Raw genomic sequence first — 18768 nt, 5'->3', positions numbered from 1 at the left:
TTATGAGCTGTACAAACACTACAGGAAAGCAGCACATGGTGGGCAACCTGAAGGCTACATGCAGCCCATATGGTCTCTAAATGTGGGCCAGCAAGACATTGTTTACCATTGCCCAAACACGGGTTGCCAGATTCCACTGGTTTCCATCTGTGTGGGTTTATTTCCTACTGGTACAGGCAGTCCCCGGGTTATGTACAAGATAGGGACTGTAGGTTTGTTCTTAAGTTGAATCTGTATGTAAGTCGGAACTGGCATCAGCTGCTGCTGAAACTGATCAGTTTCAACAGCGGCTGAATCTGGACGCCAGTTCTGACTTACATACGGATTCAACTTAAGAAACCCAGGCGTCCCCAGGTCAGCTGCTGCTGAAACTGATCAGCGGCTGATTCCAGGAAGCCTGGGGCAGAGAAACTATGCCTTGGGCTTCCTGTAGTCAACCCCTGGTCAGTTTCAGCAGTGGCTGACTTGGGGACGCCTGGGGCAGAGCAGCTGGGGTGCTGCTGGTCTGCAGGGAGAAGGGGAGCAAAGCCTTGGAGCATGCCTGCAGCGGGAAAGCCCAGGCGCGCCCGGGCTGTCCCGCTGTGGGCGTGCTCCGCGGCTTTGCTCCGCGTCTCCCTGGCCTGCTGGGGGGGAGACCAGGGAGATGTGGAGCAGCTTTTCTTGCCCCGGAGGACGCGGGCGGCAGGACTGCAGCGCATCTGGGCGTCCCGCTGCTCCAGTCCTCCGGGGCGAGAAAATCCCAGTTCGTAACTGCGGATCCAACATAAGTCGGATCCGCATAACTCGGGGACTGCCTGTATTACTAAAGTGACACAAACAAAATAAGGGTACATGAAGTGAGATGTGCTGATTGCATGTATTGTGAAAGCACTCCTATGGTTCAGTTGGTCCCAGTGTTCCCTATAAACTGAGTGCTTGGGTGGCCACCCAAGAAGATTCAAATGCTGGCAAGCAACTACAGCTGGCAGCATGTGTTTCTATTGGTGATACACGTCCGCACATGCCTAGGTGTACAAAACAATATTTATTTCACACATGGAAGGAAAAAATTAGAGGGAACGCTGGAATGCTCCAAGTTCTAGGCACACAAGTGCAGTTAGCAAAGCTATCCTATCTTAGGAGACTCTTGGTTAAGATGATTTCGTGGCTCGCTTGGATGGAGTGCCACTCGAGCAGCCCACTTACTAGCCTAGCTTGCCTATTGTTGCTGTATATCAAAGGGCTAATAGTTCCATATAAGATAAGAGGCAGTGCGTGACCACACTGCTTGGAAGAGTGGATAAGAGTAGTAATGTGCACTTATGGAATTCAGTTGGTTATCTATGTGCAGAATTTGATAGTCCCAAATCATCCAAATTGGTTTTAATAGAAAATTCAAGACATACACACTCTCCGACCTAAACTCTGTTTTAGAAAGTGCATATATTTTAAGGCTAATAGCATGATAGGAAGGCACTACTGCATGGTTATGAAATAATTACAAAGGCATGACATTCTTTTAAGGTTACTCTTACATCCAAATGTATTATTTGGGCATCTTAAGCACATTTCCATACTATATTGCTAAATATCCTGTGATGCCATGCATTAACCATATGATAATGGTGTTTTGGTTTTTGTGGTTCCAGGTTAAATTAAACTAACTTTATTTCCCCTTGTGATGTCACTGCAGGATCATTAAATTTTTTGGTGTGTTAAATGTGACACAACTTGAAGTTTTTCAACAATGAAAAGTATAGTTTTCTGGAAAAATGGAATTGGGTAATACTTTTCAGTAACAAAAAACTGGGGTGGGATTTTCAAAGTACTTGATGTTGGCCCTAACCCATTTGAAGGCTCATAGTCTAGTCACTGACTCAGTGGAAGCAAATGTAGATGAACACTGAATGATTTTGAAAATACAGTCCTTATTCTTAATTAAATTTGAAATTCAGACCTCCTGAACTTTTTTTAGTAGACCAATTTATATCTTCATGTACTGAAGCAACACTGTACTAGTCCAAAAGACAATGATGGGCCATTTTATATTATCTATGCCAAATTTAAGTGTTAAGCTTAAGTTCCATGTCTAATTTAGGCTGGTTTTAATTGACTTGTGGTTTAGCATTTAAAAAACAGTGTGTTAAAGTAACTAACTTTTATTTCATTTCAGGCAGCTATTTTCAAATACATCACAAGCTTTTCTGCAGAATCAGAGAGTGTACAACTTCTTCCAATCAATTTCATCAGAATCTTTGCATACTCACAGTAAGCAGTTTCTAAATGTTTTGTATAATATGAATAAGCTGTAAGACTTCCTTCCTGCCATTCAGTTAACTTTATACTTTTGATGAACTTCGTATTCTCAAGAGTGAGGCCACTTCTACAATTGGAACAAATATCGAATGAGATGGAAGATTCTGTAGAATAGTCTTTGCTTTCTTTGAGGTTTTTAATCAGGCTTGCAACGCTGATTAGGTATATGCAGCAATTTGGGGCTTCCTGATTTTGGGTACCCAATAAAACCACCTTCTGTTTATGGCCTGGCTTCCCCTCCATCAATAGAACTAGTGGAGGTGGACAAAATTGAATCAGACTTCTTGCTTTGGGTCATATCAGTCAATGTTTGTTTCTGACTTTTTGGGGGGAGAATTATTTTTTCTCCCATGCTAGACTGAAAACTGCAATGTGCAGACTTTTTGCCTGTGCAGACCTTCCCATATATTTGTAGAACTGCAATGCGTGTGGGGAGCATATTAGCTTCTTGTTAACTATTAATTTGCACATCGTCTTTACTACCCTCCCTGAATCCTTCTGTAACAAGGCTGCTATCATGTTTATCAGCCCTGTAAAGTGAATGATAAACACCTTCACAAATTTCCAACAGACCAATTATGGATTCAACTGGGTTGATTTTGGATAAGCTGCAACTTCTTATCTCTGTTCCTCATGTTTTTGTAGATGCTTGGTGCTTAAAGCAGGATTTGTACCAGCTATGTACTTTGTAAATGTTGGGGCAAACTGATCTCCAAAAGGTGTTGGATCTTGCCCAGAGTCTCTTTTGGGCTCCCACCCAACAGAGATATGAATCTTACAGTAGATTTCCCTCGTGGGAAATCTTTTATGCAGCATAGGTTGGTCATGCAGGACAGTTGGCCCTCTGATGCAAATGTATTAGGGTACAGCCTAATAATATGATCATTTCTTTTTCCGAAGGACACCCTGCTGCACTAAGTGCATGAGGTGGGCCATGTTTGTGTATTGGGAGTTGGAAGTCTCTGTAAGATTACTAAATCAGTTGTTGCAAATGTTTGAAGTTAAGTTGCAAATGAGGCAGGTTACTGTAGGACGCAAAAGGGTAGTTTTCTGCTTAAGGAAGCTGCTGTGAAATGGATTCTATTGCTACCCTTTTCATAGTTCCTTTGCGAAGCAAGTTGCATAAACCGAAATTTAGTGGTGATTGTTCTGGGTGCAATATCTCGGACACCGTGCTGTGGCTCACAGAAGTGGTGAGCATTTGCAACTGAAGTCAATAGGAGCAGTGCTTATAGCACTTCAGATGTTCAAAATAGTGGATGTGTTTGACAACCTGGGCCTGAATCCCTGCCTTAGATGACCCCCGTGCCCACTCTACAGTGGGGTAACTATATATCTTGCATCGCACAGCTGTTTTGAAGATAAAATGTTTATAAAGTATTCCTGTTTTCTATAGGGATAAATACCATAAAAGTATGAGGGAAATTTGTGTTCAAGGCAGATTTTGTATGGTAAATAAAATGGAGCCACATACGGCGGATAAAGAAATTGATGGGTAACCATTCTGTGAGCAGTCACATGGGCTGCCAGGGCACCAGCGATGAGATGGACTGCTAGCTCTGAGTTTTGGTTAAGTGTCACACAGTGCTTCTATATCCTGGGAAATTTCCAGAATTCTGGGAATTTTTGAGTAAAATGTGTCCAAATGGGAAATTGGGAATCTTCTTGAAATTGTTAAATCCTGGGAAATTTTCAATGAAATTAAAATTTCTGTTCATTTGTCGTTCCTTTGAAATAAAAATTTGTGGATGATTCAAATTTATCAAAAACAGCTCTCAATTGGTCAACATTGTCACATGACTTTTACCCTCCGTCATGTGCTGTGCAGCTCTACTATATATGGCGGCAGGGCTGAATGCAGTTGCCCTGAAGCCGGAACTGGTGTTAGATGTTCCAGATTATTTACGTTTTCAAACATTTGTAAACTAGCTCAAAAGGTTTTAGCATGTCACATTCAAATGCAGAATGTGAGAATTTTTTCAATGGTTACAGACATGAAAACTAAGAAAAGGAGTAGTATGAAAACTAAAACACTTAATTCTAGTGTAATTCTCAGATCAGCTTTTAAAGCAAAAACAAAAAGTTCTAGTTTTGTAATTACAAAGAAGCATTTAAGTTTACATAATAAAAATATGTACGAATATGCCAGAAAAACTGGAGGTCAGACTGATAAAAATATTAATGATGGTGATAACATTTCTAGAGAGGAGTCAAGTCATGACTTATCTGATGAGTAAAACTCATCGTGATAGTTCAGTATTATGTATTAAATATTCTGTTCATTTTATATGAAACAAACGTTTTATATATGACCAGTTTCTTTATCGTATATAACTGAAGTGTATACTGCACTGATTTTATCTTGCAGGAGTAAAATAATTGTTTTATTATTCTTTCATTTTATGAAATACCATCCATGAAGTAATTAAGGATATGTGGATATATAAAAAATAATTATTTTTGGCTGAAAAGTTCAGCTTTAATAAAACTATATTTTTAATTATAGGGAGCATCCTGTAATCATCAAAATTTATTGTCATATTTTGAGTTTACTTTTATTTGGATATATAATTATTAGGAAAACCAATGAATTAACTAAACATAAAATAGCCTTTATAACTATAACATAAAAAATCTGGGAATTTTTCATCAGATTTGGGAAATTTTTAGTGCTGGCCTGGGAAAAGTTGGCAACATGATATAGAAGCCCTGGTATCACAGCACACACCCCACACCTCCCTCTGCAGACTAGAGAAGCAACTATAGCAAAGTTAACCACTAAATAAATGGTTAAACATGGGGGTGAGCCATTGAAATTGCCTAGGGAGGTTGTGGGATCTCTGTCATTGGAGATTAAAAGCACGTTAGGTGAAACCTGTCAGGGATGGTCTTAGATTTTAAAGTGTGTGAAGAAGATTAAAACTAATCTTAAAACTGTGCAACAGTTTTAAAATGGCGCACTTGTTCACTCTTTGTCTCAAAATTGCTGGTCCTGGAAAGGTTTTGTCCTGAGTGTGTTACTGGTATAGTTCATGTTAATGTGTCATAGTTGGAGTTGAAAGTGTTAGAATTGCAAAGAAATACAACTTCTTCAACTAGTGTCCCCATGGGTGCTCTCCGCTGTTGGTGTCAGACTCGTCCTGGTGCCGTAGATCGGAGACTTTTCCAGCAGTATCTAGTCAGGTCACGCATGTACAGCAAGGGGGAGCATTTGCTGTTTGCGCATTTGGAGTTCACATGCATGGCCCAACTCCCCTTAGGTGTGGTTTTTTTTTTTTCTGTACTGCCCTTGGTCACAGACAGAGTCCAGTTCCCTCCTCCCTTTTGAGTACCTGTAGATAAGAATTTAGTTTGCACTTAAAGTTCTTGTTGTTCCTTACTTCCACTTTTTACTTTAAAAAAATAAGACTTATTTCTCATGTAAATAGTTATTGCGTCAACGCTGTCATGAGGCAGCATAGTGAAACTGGGCCTGCCAGCAGCCCTTTCAGAAGACGGAGAGAAAATAAGAAAGCATTGTCTACAGAATAGGCACAGAGATTACAAGAGTCTACTATAACATACAAGAATCAAGTAGACAACTCTGAGTCAAAAAAGAGAGAAGGAAGAACACTTCCAAAAAAATGCTTGGCTCTCCTGGGTTAAGTGCAACAAGTGTCGTGACCCCTATGCCTGCTCTAGATGGCCATGGGTCATGTATTTGCTAGGGATGTTAAATATTGCTTAATTGTATAGTCGATTAACCTCATGAATCCTTATTGGTTACTCGACTATTCTATAGTTCCTGGGGGATGGAGCCGGCAACCAGTGCACTCTGGCCCCACTCCCTGCATCTTTGTGCTGCTGCCTCTGTATCAAAGGCAGCAGTGTGGGGCACCAGATGGGAGCTGGTCCGGAATGGAAGCAAATTTAAAAAACCTTTCCCCTTGTGGACCAGTTGCCTGTTACCCTGTGCTGCTTCCTCTAATACAGAGGCAGCAGCGTGGGCTGGCAGCAGAGTCAACCTGAGACTTGCCTGTCTCTCCCAGCCCGGAACTGGTGCCTTCCCCACTGGCACCACGTTCATTGGCATGCTGGAGCATTCCTCTGTTTGCCACCGCTCTGCTCAGAAGCACGGTTGTTATGTGTTGATGTTGAGGACATGTTCGAGATCACTGCACAAGGTCTCCCACAGACAGCCTCTTTGGTTCCCATCCTGGCATCCTCCTGTTCACCAAGACCACTGGTCATTTCATACGACAGTGAATACGACGACAATCACAAGAGTGGTTTTTCTCCCAACACTCCTCCCCAGTCAGATCAATTACACCCTCTTGAAGGGGATCGACCAGAGTATTCTCACCAGCCTCTGTGGCATCTGGATTGGTCTTACTTCCCTCACTACTCATCACGGTGGTCTCCATATGTAGGCACTGGACACCATGCAGACATTAACTGATGGCACCATCAACACCTACCCACAGATTGGTACTAGACTCACATTCATAGTCCTCCTCCAACAGAGGATTTGGAGACCAAAGAGGGACAGATTATTGATGGCGTTGACATTGAATGTTTGGGAACCTCTCTGATGGATAAAAACTCTTCCTCACCAGACGAGGCGGTCATCCCAGTCAATACATCTCCTTAAAACAATTTCAAGAACTTTTCAAGAGGGATGCCACTAGTCAAGAGGTCATGCTATCTGAGGTGCAAGAAAAGCAACACACTTAAAAAAAAAAAAAAAAAAAAAACCTACAGCCATCTGCAAAAACACAAATGGACTACTAATTGACAAAGCCATTATGGAGGCAGCGGACAAGGTCTGGCAGACACCAGTCTCAGCTCTCCCCACTAAGTGCTCTGGCAGAAAATACTTTGTTCCATCAAGAGGCATGGGCTTTTTATTCCTCCACCCGCAACCCAGTTCTCTGGTTGTAGATGTTGCAAACCAAAGGTCCAAGAATCCAAAATATAAATCATCCAATCATGACAAGCGCCTGGATTTATTTGGCAGAAAAATTTGTCATCCACATTACAACTTCGTATAGCAAATTACTTGCCAATCATGACTTTGATAATAACACTAAGCTGACTGAGCTAATGCAGCATCTCCACCAGTGCCTCACGATCATGCAATTTTCTATTATTGTCTGTGCCCTTTTTATAACCAATGGGCAGCAATAACTACAGACTGTTGGGTCCTAGGGATCATAAAATGCAAATATTCTGTTCCACTTATCAGTTCCCCCATCCCCCTTCAGGGACCCCCTCACAAGTCACTTCTATGTCAAGAGGTGGATAATAGGTGCCACAGAGACCGTGCCCGAGCAATATTGGGGCAGGGGATTTTACTCAAATTACTTTCTCACGGAGAAGAGAACTGAAGGTTGGAGACCCATTCTTGATCTGTGCTGTTTAAATAAATATCTCCACAAACAATGATTCAAAATAATCATGCTCACATCCATTATTCCAGCACTAGACAAAGGAGATTGGTTTGCAGCTCTTGACCTGCAAGATGCTTATTTTCATGTAACCGTATGCCCACCTCCCAAGACATTTCCTCCATTTTACGGTCATCCCGGAACATCAAGTCCTGCCTTTCAGAGTTTCTTCTGTCCCTAGAGTCTTCTCAAAGCCACTCACTGTGGTGCTTAAGTCGTGACGGTAGCATGAATTTTCCCTGCCTCCACAACTGTCTTATACATGGTCCACCTCAACAAACGACATGGGACTTAATCCTTTTTACCAAAAGGCTTTTCAGATCTCTTGGCCTCATCGTAAAGGAACAAAAATCCACCCTATGTCCTGCACAGTCTCTAGAGTTCATAGGAGCTTGTCTGGATTCCACGACAGCAAGAGCACATCTCCCCACCCCACGTTTCGAAGCCATAAGAAGCTTTATTGCGATCTTAATGTCCAGCCCTGCTGTGACTGTATTAACCTCTTTGGCTCATGGGCCATATGGCTGCCACAACGTATGTCCCATATGCACATCTGCACTTTCTCTGTCTCTGGCATTGGCTGTCCTCAGTTTACATCCCATTCAGGCAGCACCCACATAAGCAGGTAACTGTCCCTATGAAGGTTCGTGTCTCCTTCAGTGATGGTGAATCCAAGCAACCTCCTTGCAGGTGTTCCATTCCAGCCACAGCCCTCTATACAAATCGCTACAGATGCTTCCCTCCTCGGGTGGGATGCACACATGCAGGGTCACTGTGGTTAGGGCAGATGGTTAGCTCACGAATCCTACTGGCAAATCAACCTCCTAGAGTTCCATGTGGTGAGCAATGCTTGCAAATATTTTGTCCAGTACATTTGCATCTCTGCAATGCATATTCTCAGACAACATCACCACTATGATTTATGTCTATTGCCAACGTGTGTGCCCGTTCTCCATCCCTCTGTAGAGGCGGTACACCTATTGAATTGGTGCATCTGCAACAACATCAATCGCGTTGCATCGTACCTCCTGGGTTGAGGGGGGGGGGGGGGTCAGCAATGCAGCTGAAGATGCTCTAAGCCATCATTTCTCTAGACAATTAATGGAAACTTCATACAGATGTCCTGCATGCCCTGATTCGTTGATGGAGATTTCCAGTGGTAGATCTTTTTGCAACATACCAGAATTCCAAGTGTCCCCAATATTATTCCAGGATGGGGATAGGGCCAGGGTCTCTGGGAAACGCCTTCCTTATCACATGGGAGGCTCGCCTCTATTACGCATTCCCTCTACTCTTATACCCAGAGTCATCAGGAAGATCGAGGTGGATGGTGCCCTAGTCATCCTTATAGCTGGTGCCTTGGCCAGACAGACTTGGTTTCCTTGTCTTTATCAGATGTCTCATCGACCTCCTTTTAACCCCCTTCCAAGTTGGAAAGACCGCCTGTCTCCAAAGGCAGGCAGGTTTGTCCACCCCCCCAACACAAACGGTACACCTGATGGCATGGTTTCTCTCTGACTCTTGAAGATCGAAAAGATATGTTTGCAGCAAGTGAGAAGTGTCCTGATTCAGAGTAGAAGAAAGACTGTGCAATACCTACCTTCAGAAGTGGAACCACTTTGTAGCATGGTGCATCAACATTGGTGCTCAGTGGACTGCCATTCCCCTTCATGTGATCTTGGATTACATTATGCGTCTGAAAGAGATCACGGTCTATCATTTTCCTCCCTCAAAGTACATCATGCTGTACTGGCAGCTTTCCATCCTCTGATGGATAGGTTTTTGATATTTGTGCATCCTATCAGACTTCTTAGAGGGCTGCATAACCTTAATCCTTCACACAGATGTGTAGCCCGCATGTGGGATCTGGACTTCATGCTCAACACACTAACTAGACCTCCAGTTGATCCCTTGGTCTCATGCTTGCTGCCCCTATTAACAGCAAAGATGGTGTTTTTAATATTCGTCTTGCTGATAAGATTGCTAAGTGAAATTACTGCTCTCACGGCATCACCACCTTCCACCATGTTTCATAAAGACAGAGTAGTCCTCTGACCCTATCTCTCCTTTCTACCTAAAGTATGCTCAGAATTTCTCATTAACGAACTCATTGTCCTCCCTACCTTTTAGCCAAAGCCTCATGCTTCTCGAGAGGAGGGGTTATTACATACCCCGGATGTCCGCAGGGCATTATCATTCTATTTAGATCGTACACGGCCTTTCCACAAATCAAACATTATTTCTCTCCCTTGTGGGATGCTCTTGGCATACATCATTATCGTCACAGCATATTTCCAAAATAATTACATCATGTATTCCCCAATGTTACTCATTGCAAAACATCACTTCCTACACCTCCGAGAGTGCATTCTACATGGGCCATAGCTACTGTAACTGTTCTGAGGGGAGTCCCTCTTAAGGATATCTGCGCAGCAGCTACATTGTCTTCCAGCCACACCTTTAAGACATTATACAATATCCTCACAGATAGAGACAAGTTCCACTGTACACAAAGAAAAATCGGTGAGTTGGGCCGTACATGCGGCCCTCTCCCCCTTTCCAAACGTGTGGCCTGACTAGATACTGCTGGAAAAACCTCTGATCTGCAGCACTGGGACGAGCCCAACACCAACAGTGGCGCACTCACGGACGGGAGGGCACATCTCAAAGAATCGTTACTGCACAGGGTTACTGTTACTGACTTTCTTAATGTTGTCATGATGTGTCCCGCGTCCTTGCATTTGGCACATCTGTCTTATGTATTTTTGGCTCTAATGGTATATCTAACTGCTATTTAATTAGCTAAAATTAAGATGGTATCTTTAAGTTGGCATGAGCCCAATTTATCATTTTTTCCTTAACCTAGCTTCTAGTTTTCTGTACTGAGAAGCTAACTTTTTACCCTGAATGACTTACTGTAACTCCCTAGAAAACTACATAAAACTTATTCTCTGCAGGTAACTTACAACCCTCTTTGAAGACAGCTAAGGCAGCAGAACACTTCAAGGAGGACAGTTCAGAGGCTTCAAGTCAGGAGGAAGGTATTCATATACCCAAAGGTTATTTTTATGAGTAAAATTTTGTCAGGCTTACAGTCATAGAAATTACGTATTTGACTTCTACCTCTTGTAAAATACAGAGGACTTCAGATGAAAGTGGCTATATAAATTTTATTTGTTATTGCACACTTTCAGTAACTTAATATGGTCATTATATTTGTGAATAGGAAGGCTTTGGAGGCATGTTTGCTTTTTGAGTTGCTTAGAAGCAGGGTTGAGCAGCCAGGAAGAGTTGTGGGGTTTGTTAGGATGCAAAGATACTTGTGACTTCCTCTTGTGTGTGCTTTTTAAAACTTTTTTTAATGACCAGGTTAAATGTTGAGTATGGTATTCAGTTTTATATAGTTGACACTTGTGTAAAATATCTTAAACATGAAGATCCTCTTTACATGGAAATTCTTAATTCCTCTATTTTTATATCAGAGCTGCACATCTGTAGCATGTGTCCAGTTCAGAACAATTAAAATCACTGTTAGCATCTGGATAAGGACTGGTACTTCTCACATACATCCCTTCAGAATTGTTTATGGTATTAGCCCAGTAGATATGTCCTCTCATCTTGAAAGGAATGTCAAGCCAGTTTTGCATCATTTGAGCTGTAGACAAGTTTGACCTTTTTGATATGTGAAGGAGGGCATGCAAAGCAAAGAAGTGTTAAACCATACTCTTCACTAGTATATAGCGTAAGATGACAGAAATGCAAGGTAGAATGTGATGTACTTCTGAATGCAACTTTTCTGAATCTCTTGTCAAATGTAAAAAAGGCAGCAGCAGCTGCTAAAGACATCTGAAGACTAAATTCCTGTTTAAACCTCCAGTTTCAAGAGAGCTCACGATAGGTTGCTTGCTTCTTTAGTAGAAATGTTACAATCTTTTAATTTTAGCTATTTCATCATAATACCATGGTAACATAACATAACTATTTTTCAAAGGATCTCTTGTTTTTACCACCCAGTTGTGTCCAGCAAGCTATTTGGACAGGGTCCTGTTAGGAGATGTTTTATCCTATTGATCTTCTGGTTGTGTGGTGTTGCAATGCATTAGCAAAATGTATGATTCTTAAGATTCTGTACTGTACATGCCAGTGTTGGTTGACTTGTGTCAAATTTGGTTGCCTTCAAGGCAGAGACAATGTTTTACCACTAGACAACTATATGTAATTCAAGAAGGCTTTGTTCTCTTTTGGAAAGAAAATGCTGCCCATTATGCTCTCTCTTAAAATTAAAAAAACACTAAGAAAACTCTGGAATGTTTGAAAATGGTTCAAATTGTTCTTTTCACATTGTGCTTAAATGAAGTTTTTTCAACTTTTAAATTTCAAACGCATTTCAGTGCATGCTTAGTGCCATTTGAATAAACTTTGGGGATGCTTTTAAACTTTGTACTTTCTAAATAATCCCTATCTCTATTTTGATCTTGTTCTGACTTGCATTTTTAAGGGAGTTCAGGGAAATGATAGCCTGGGGTCAAAAGATGTTACGTGGAAGCCAAAGATAATCAGCAGTGAGACTGGGGAAATTTTATTTTTGGCAGTGTAATAAATATACAGTACTTCAGAGAGGTAAAAAGACAAGGTTTACTGCCCAAAAAAATAAAAATTGATTTTTTCCGCATCTTATTTGTAAAGTTCTGAGTAAATTCTATCAATGCAGAAATTTAATAATTCAATAGATTACAATTTACTTGTACCTGATTAATCTTCTGTGGCAATATCCAGCTTTTGGAGAAAGGAAATGGATTTCCATTCTCCCTTTCAATTTGGCTGATTTTTTTTTTCTATCCCATTGAGAGAAATCTAGCAACATTTTGACAAAACCAAAGCACCTATGATTTGTCTTTTGAGAAATAATCCCAATTGTTTATGAAAAGTATGCTTCTTTCCCGGTGCTTTTTGCTATTTTATATCTTTTCTGTGAAACAGGGTATGAAGGTCCCCACTCCTACCTATCTTGTCCATGTCAACTGACCCTGCTTCCATGCATTGTTTGTGAACTTGACTGGCCTTCTGTGAAAGTGTACAGGTTCCACTTTTGTGGATCATGTTGCCAATACTAGGATCTTTGTCTTCAGTAGCCTTTGTCGTTCTCCTGTTATTACCCAAACATTCAGTGAAATAGTCGAACATTTACTGTAGGGATTATTTTCCTGATTTGACTTAATAGAAACAATTGTTGCTGTTGGAATTGCTGATTTGTTTTCTTTTTTCCCCAGATGTAATGCAGCACACATCAGTCCATAAAAAACATAATGGGACAAGTCCTGTTGCCAAGTAGGTATTAAGGTTTAGAAAACTGGTATGTCTGACTTGAAAGTAAACTTAAATCCATATGTATTAGTTACTTGAAACTTCAGGAGCATGCAAGTTTCTTTTTGGATCAGGGTGTTTTCAGAGTGTCGTATACCTTACTGTTCTGTGTGTTACGTTGTCTTAACACATTTTAAGGAGGAGTTCAGTTGGGAGACATCCCTGGAAAATTCTCACTGAAGTATGGGTTTTTTCTTTTGTTCTTTGTTTTCATGTAGCTGTCTAACATGTATGACAGGTAACTCCATAAACTTCTTTTCCAAAGGTAATCCATGTTTTTGGGTATTAAGCCTTGGAAATCAGATTTAAAAGCTGATTAGCTAGTTCTGAAGAATTTTCGGACTGTCTTGCAAAAAAAATGGCATTGTTATCCAGGAAGAATACAGAACATTGTTACCCCAAGCTAGCTTTATTTTTCTCCAAGAATAGGTCTTTGCCCAGTAGTTGCCAACTGTGTTCAGCAGAAAGGGTTAATAACTTTTCTGGTGTACAGTAGATAATCACCTATTGAATATTTACATACACCATACACCCATCCCCAGTTTTCAGTAATTCTTCATATTATTGAATCTTCCCTCCCGTGTGGCTTCTCAAATTTTTCCTATGGAGGAAATCGTTACTAGCTTTCTACAGTTGTCCATCAGCTGAAGCATTGAAGTCTTTACTTAGTTTATGGTCCATTGTAAATTGACTCTCTTTATTGCCAACCCAGTTGAAACAAATCTTAAATATGCTTTCCCATGTATATTTTAGTCCTTGAATTATTAATGAAGAAGGCTAACAGTAAGCCTGTCCAGAAATTTTGCAGAGGGTATTTGTTGAAAGAATGGCCCTACTGTATAAGGTCAGTGGTCTATCTAGCCCAGTATTTGGTCTTCCAGTTCTGCCAATGCCAGATGCTTTAGAGGAAATGAAGAGAACAATTGAGTGATTCATCCCCACTTGTCCAGTCACAGCTTCAGTCAGTTAAAGATTTAGGGACACCTGAAACATAGAATTGCATTCCTGGCCATCTTGGCTAATAAGATATTGCTGGAGCTATTCTCCTCCATGAACTCATCTTTGATTTTTTTTTTTTTTAATACAGTTGTATTTTTGACCTTCACAACATGCCCTGCTAATGAGTTCCATAGGTTGACTGCATTATGTAAAGTTATACTTTTTTCTGTTTGTTTTAAACCTGCCTATACATTTCATTAAATAACCTCTTTTTTTGTATTATGCGAAGGGTTAAATGCATCTTGTTTGAACCTTCATAATATTAGACATCTATTGTATCCCTTCTCTCCTTAATAGTCTCTTTTTTCCAAGCTGAACTGTCCCAGTCTTTCTAATTTCTCCTTAATAATAATTAAGCAGTTCCATACCCATAATAATTTTTGTTAATGTTCTATTTTTTCCCCAATTATAGTACTGTTTTTATATGAGGGTGACTAGAGCTGCACACAGTATTTGAGCTATAGGTGTCCCTTTCCTAATGGTTCCTAACATTAACTGCACACAGATTTGATATTTTCAGAGAACTATCCATGGTAACTTCAAGATCTTTTTTTGAAGGTAACAGTTAATTTTGATTCCATGACTCCGAGGTGCATTATTTTGCATTTCTCAATACTGAATTTCATGTGTCGTTTTGTCACCCAGTATTGTGCAGAGTTACAAAGGAGCCTCAGTCTACTTTGGACTTATATAATTAATCAAGATAGCTATTATTTGCACACTTTGCCACTTCACTGTTACTCTTTGCCTAGCTTATTTACGAATATGTTGTATGCTTTAAGTGGCAGTGCAGATCCTGAGGGGAACCCTGTTGTTCAGGAGTGTGGGGAATCTCTGGGCCCTGCACTCAGTGTACACAGCCAGATGTGACTTGCAGCCAGCAAGTAGAACAGAAGGTTTATTCGTTGTCAGGGACACAGTGTAGCACAGATTTGTTTAACACAGGAACCAGAAACAGACAGTACACTCCAACTTGGGAAGAGGGGGACTCAGGGCCAGCACACTGGCCCCCTTCCTGTATCCTCCACCAGCTCAAAGAGGTCACACACCCAGCAACTTATCCCCTAGCTTGGAGGCAGCTCCGCCCCCTCATTTGTTCAGATTCCCTGGACAAAGTGTCACCTGGTTGCTCCCCCCCACCCAGGCTCAGGTTACAAGATAACCTGTGCTGATGTTCTATACATGCTAAGATGGGGCAGCCTTCCCCTCAGTAAGAGCCATCTCCAGCTGTACACCAGTGCAGTGCCCAGGGAAACTGGGGTGCACACAAAGTTACAACAGCACGGGGCAGTAGGAATCACCTAGTACATAAGATAGTGGCTTACTATCTTTTTAACCAGTTACTGATGCATAAGAGGGCCTTCCCTTATCCCATAAGTTCACTGTTCTTCAAGGCCTTTGATGAGGAAACTTGTCAAAGGTTTTCTGAAAGTCCAAATATACTACATCAACTGGCTCACTGTTGTCCACACATTACTCCCTCAAAGAATTCTAATAGATGGATGAGGCATGATTTCCCTTTACAAAAGTGAAGTTGATTGCCCTCCCTACCCCTGGATATCATGTTCATCTGTGTGTTTAATTCCATTCTTCCCTGTAGTTTCAACCAATTTGCCTGGCACTGAAGTTCAACTTGCTGGCCTGTAATTGCCAGAATTACCTTTAGAGCAATGGTGGGCAACCTGTGGCCCATCAAAGTTCTGTGTGTGGCCACAAGACATTTTGTTTACTATTGCTTATGTGCAGGGCTGCCAGATTCCACTGGTTTATGTCTGCATAGTTTTCCCTACCGATATTACTAAAGTGACACATACCTTAAGCACGTGTACGTGAAGTAAGGTGTATGCTGATTGCATAGAACATTGACTGTGAGCCATTCACGCCCTCTATCCAATAACAATGCTGTTACGGTTCAGTCAGCACATCCCACAAATTCTAGGTACACAAACACAGTTAACAAAACTACCTTATTATCCCGGGAGACTGTCTTGTTTATATCAGTCTTGCAGCCCACTGAGATGGAGGGTCACTCACGTGGCCTACTCACTAGTCCTGTTTGACCATCATTGCTTTGAGCAGTGGTTCCTAACCTTTTTTAATACCAAAGATGGTAAACCCATTCACAAACTTTTAGCGAATCAGTAACATTTTATTTGCAAATGTGCATATTTATTATCGGGGCTTGATGAACCGTGGGAAAGCCGCTTGCTAGCCCCGCACTGCACATGTGCAAGAGCTACATTGCACATGCGCGCACTGCCGGTAATGGGGCGTTGGGCTGAAATCTACTCGCCACGGGCAAGTAGATTCAATAGGTTGTCGAGCCCTGTTCATTATGCAAATAAAATACCTACATGCTTATCCCATCTTGTCCCTGCACATCCCTCTACCTTCAACTCCAGAATCCTCTGGCCCTGTCCAGCTAACCTGGTACTCTGTGTCTGTATTAAACCTGCCAAACCCATCTGAGATCCCCCTATATCCCACTAACCCCATTACCTCACAAGTCTGTCTTGCCTGTTACCCCAGTGCCCACCATCTCCCACTTCCCAACACCCCCTACTGCCAACTTTTGTCAACCACCTCTGTCTTGCCTGGAGCCTGTCCTGCATCTGCTGTCACTATCAACCTTGGCATGCTGTGTCCCAGAGACCCCTGACTTCAATTGACAACCTCCCTTTCCCCGCTCCTGCCCCACTACCCCAGTGCCCCTTGCTTCCCAAACTCCATGACTGCCTGTTGTGCCAAACCCTGATCCTGTCCCACTGACCCTGTAACTGGCTGTTCCATAAACTCTGAGGCCCCCCCCCGACCCTGCTCAGATGTCCTCAGATCTGCTGCTCCGAGACAAAGCATGAGATGCACTGCACCTGGCTACATAACCACTGACCCACTGCTATCCACAACCTCTTGCCCTCTGACTTCTAATCCCTGCCCTCCCTCAGCCCCACTTCAGCTTTTTGCTCCCCAGCGCCTAACATTCTTTGACCTACGCCCATGCCCTTTGACCCTTTAACCTCTGACCTTGACAGCCTGTGGCAACACTCTTTTGCCCTGTGACCCCACCATGCCCTCACTCAACATCCCTTTGCCTTTTCACCCCATAGTACACCTGTACTCCCCGGAGCAAGGCTGCCCTCTTTAGGAAGCGTGACCATTACTGTAGCGGAGGCAGGCGAGTTGGGAATTGCTGCTTTAGAGCATTTTAAACTTCAGTGTCTTGTTATCTATCCTCCAGTCCCCAGTAGAAAGGTTCTTTTAAGCTACAGGTTGAACCTCTCTTAACTGGGACACTCTGATCGAGCAACATCCCTGGTCTGGCAGAACCACAGATGTCCCGGGACCAGGGAGTCTTGATGAAGAGGTAGTGACTGGCAGCCCTATAGCAGGGCTAGAGCCTAGTAGCAAGGCTGCTCTGTGGCAGCAAAATGGGAGTCCAGCAGTAGGGCTGCTGCCTAGTGGTGACACTGCAGGAGAGCTTGGGGCGGGAGGGGGGAGGAGGGAATCAGCAGGTATAGAGCTCAGCAGCAAAACTGCCCAGCAAGACTGGGAGGCAGCAGGGCTGCCTGGCTGCACATCCAGGAGCCCAGCAGCCCTGCTACTGCCAAGCAGTGCAGCTGCCCAGCAGGGCTGGGAGTCTTAACATGGGGCTGCCTGGTGGCAGAGCTAAGAACCCAAGAATGGGGCTTTTGCCCAGTGGTGCAGCAAAGAGCCTGGCAGCCCCGCTGCCACATGCAGAGCTGCCCACTAAGACTGGGAGGCAGTGGGGCTCTCAAGCGGTGTTGCCCTGTGAGGGTGGGAGCCCAGCTGTTGGGCAGTGGGGCTCCCAAGGTGGAGCCAGGTGACCTGCATGTAGAGGGGCAGGGGAAGCTTGCTGGGAGGCTGGCAACGAGACCATGGCTGAGAGGGACAGTGACAGGAGAAAATAACCCTTCCCTGGGACTGGTCAGGTCCTGAGGGTGCCAGACCAAGGAGGTCCAACCTGTATTTGATTATATGCTGTAGTTTGTACTACTTTAATTTTAATATTTTAATTCATTCAGATCTCTTTGGTGAATACCACCTGGCCCTGGTGACTTTACAATTTTTTCTGTTTCTTCTATTTGTACTTCAAGCTGGGACAGTTCCTCAGTTTTGTCATCTAAATGATGCAGACATCCTCTGCAGTGAAGACCAACGTAAAGAATTCATTTAATTTGTCTTCATCTTCCTTGAGTTTTCCTTTAGCACCTCAATCATCCAGTGGCCCCGTGGACTATTTGGCAGGATTCCTGCTTTAGATATACTTTTTTTTTTTTCCGTCTCTAACTAGTTGCTCTTGGAAGTTTTTTCATGATCTGCCGCCTTATATTTGACTTGCCAGAGTTTGTTCCTTTTTTTCTTCATAGGATTTAAGTTTCATTGTTACAGGATATCTTTTTGCCTAAAGCAGTATTTCACATTCACTGTTGCTTGTCCTGGTCATATAGGCAATCTGCTATGAAGCATAGAATTTCTATCTATTGAGATTCTATGGTACACAATGATTATTTTAGACTTTTACTTTACTTTGGTTATTTTGACTGCTTTCTTTCACAGAGTAGGTCATCTTGGCGGGGGATTGATGTCTATATATAATATAATATAATATAATATAATATAATATAATATAATATAATATAATATAATATAATATAATATAATA

At 42.3% G+C, this 18768-nt stretch overlaps 1 protein-coding gene across 4 annotated transcripts in view; it reads left to right on the top strand.

Annotated features, from left to right (window-relative positions):
- Positions 1-18768, top strand: part of ZCCHC2 (zinc finger CCHC-type containing 2) — an 87211-nt gene that overhangs the window by 28129 nt on the left and 40314 nt on the right. For 2 of the 4 annotated variants that reach the window (XM_075921380.2, XM_075921377.2), the window contains exons 6-8: positions 2153-2247; positions 10679-10780; positions 12992-13049. In XM_075921380.2, coding sequence (XP_075777495.1) covers positions 2153-2247; positions 10679-10780; positions 12992-13049 — 255 coding nt within the window. The remainder of the gene's footprint in view (positions 1-2152; positions 2248-10678; positions 10781-12991; positions 13050-18768) is intronic. The other 2 variants (XM_006122892.5, XM_075921379.2) reach the window with 2 other exon arrangements.

Source organism: Pelodiscus sinensis, chromosome 2 (assembly GCF_052426305.1).
Source record: "Pelodiscus sinensis isolate ZL-2025 chromosome 2, ASM5242630v1, whole genome shotgun sequence".
NCBI lineage: Eukaryota > Metazoa > Chordata > Testudines > Trionychidae > Pelodiscus > Pelodiscus sinensis.
The sequence above is the reverse complement of the archived record's forward strand: the minus strand, read 5'-3'. Positions and strand labels throughout refer to the sequence as shown.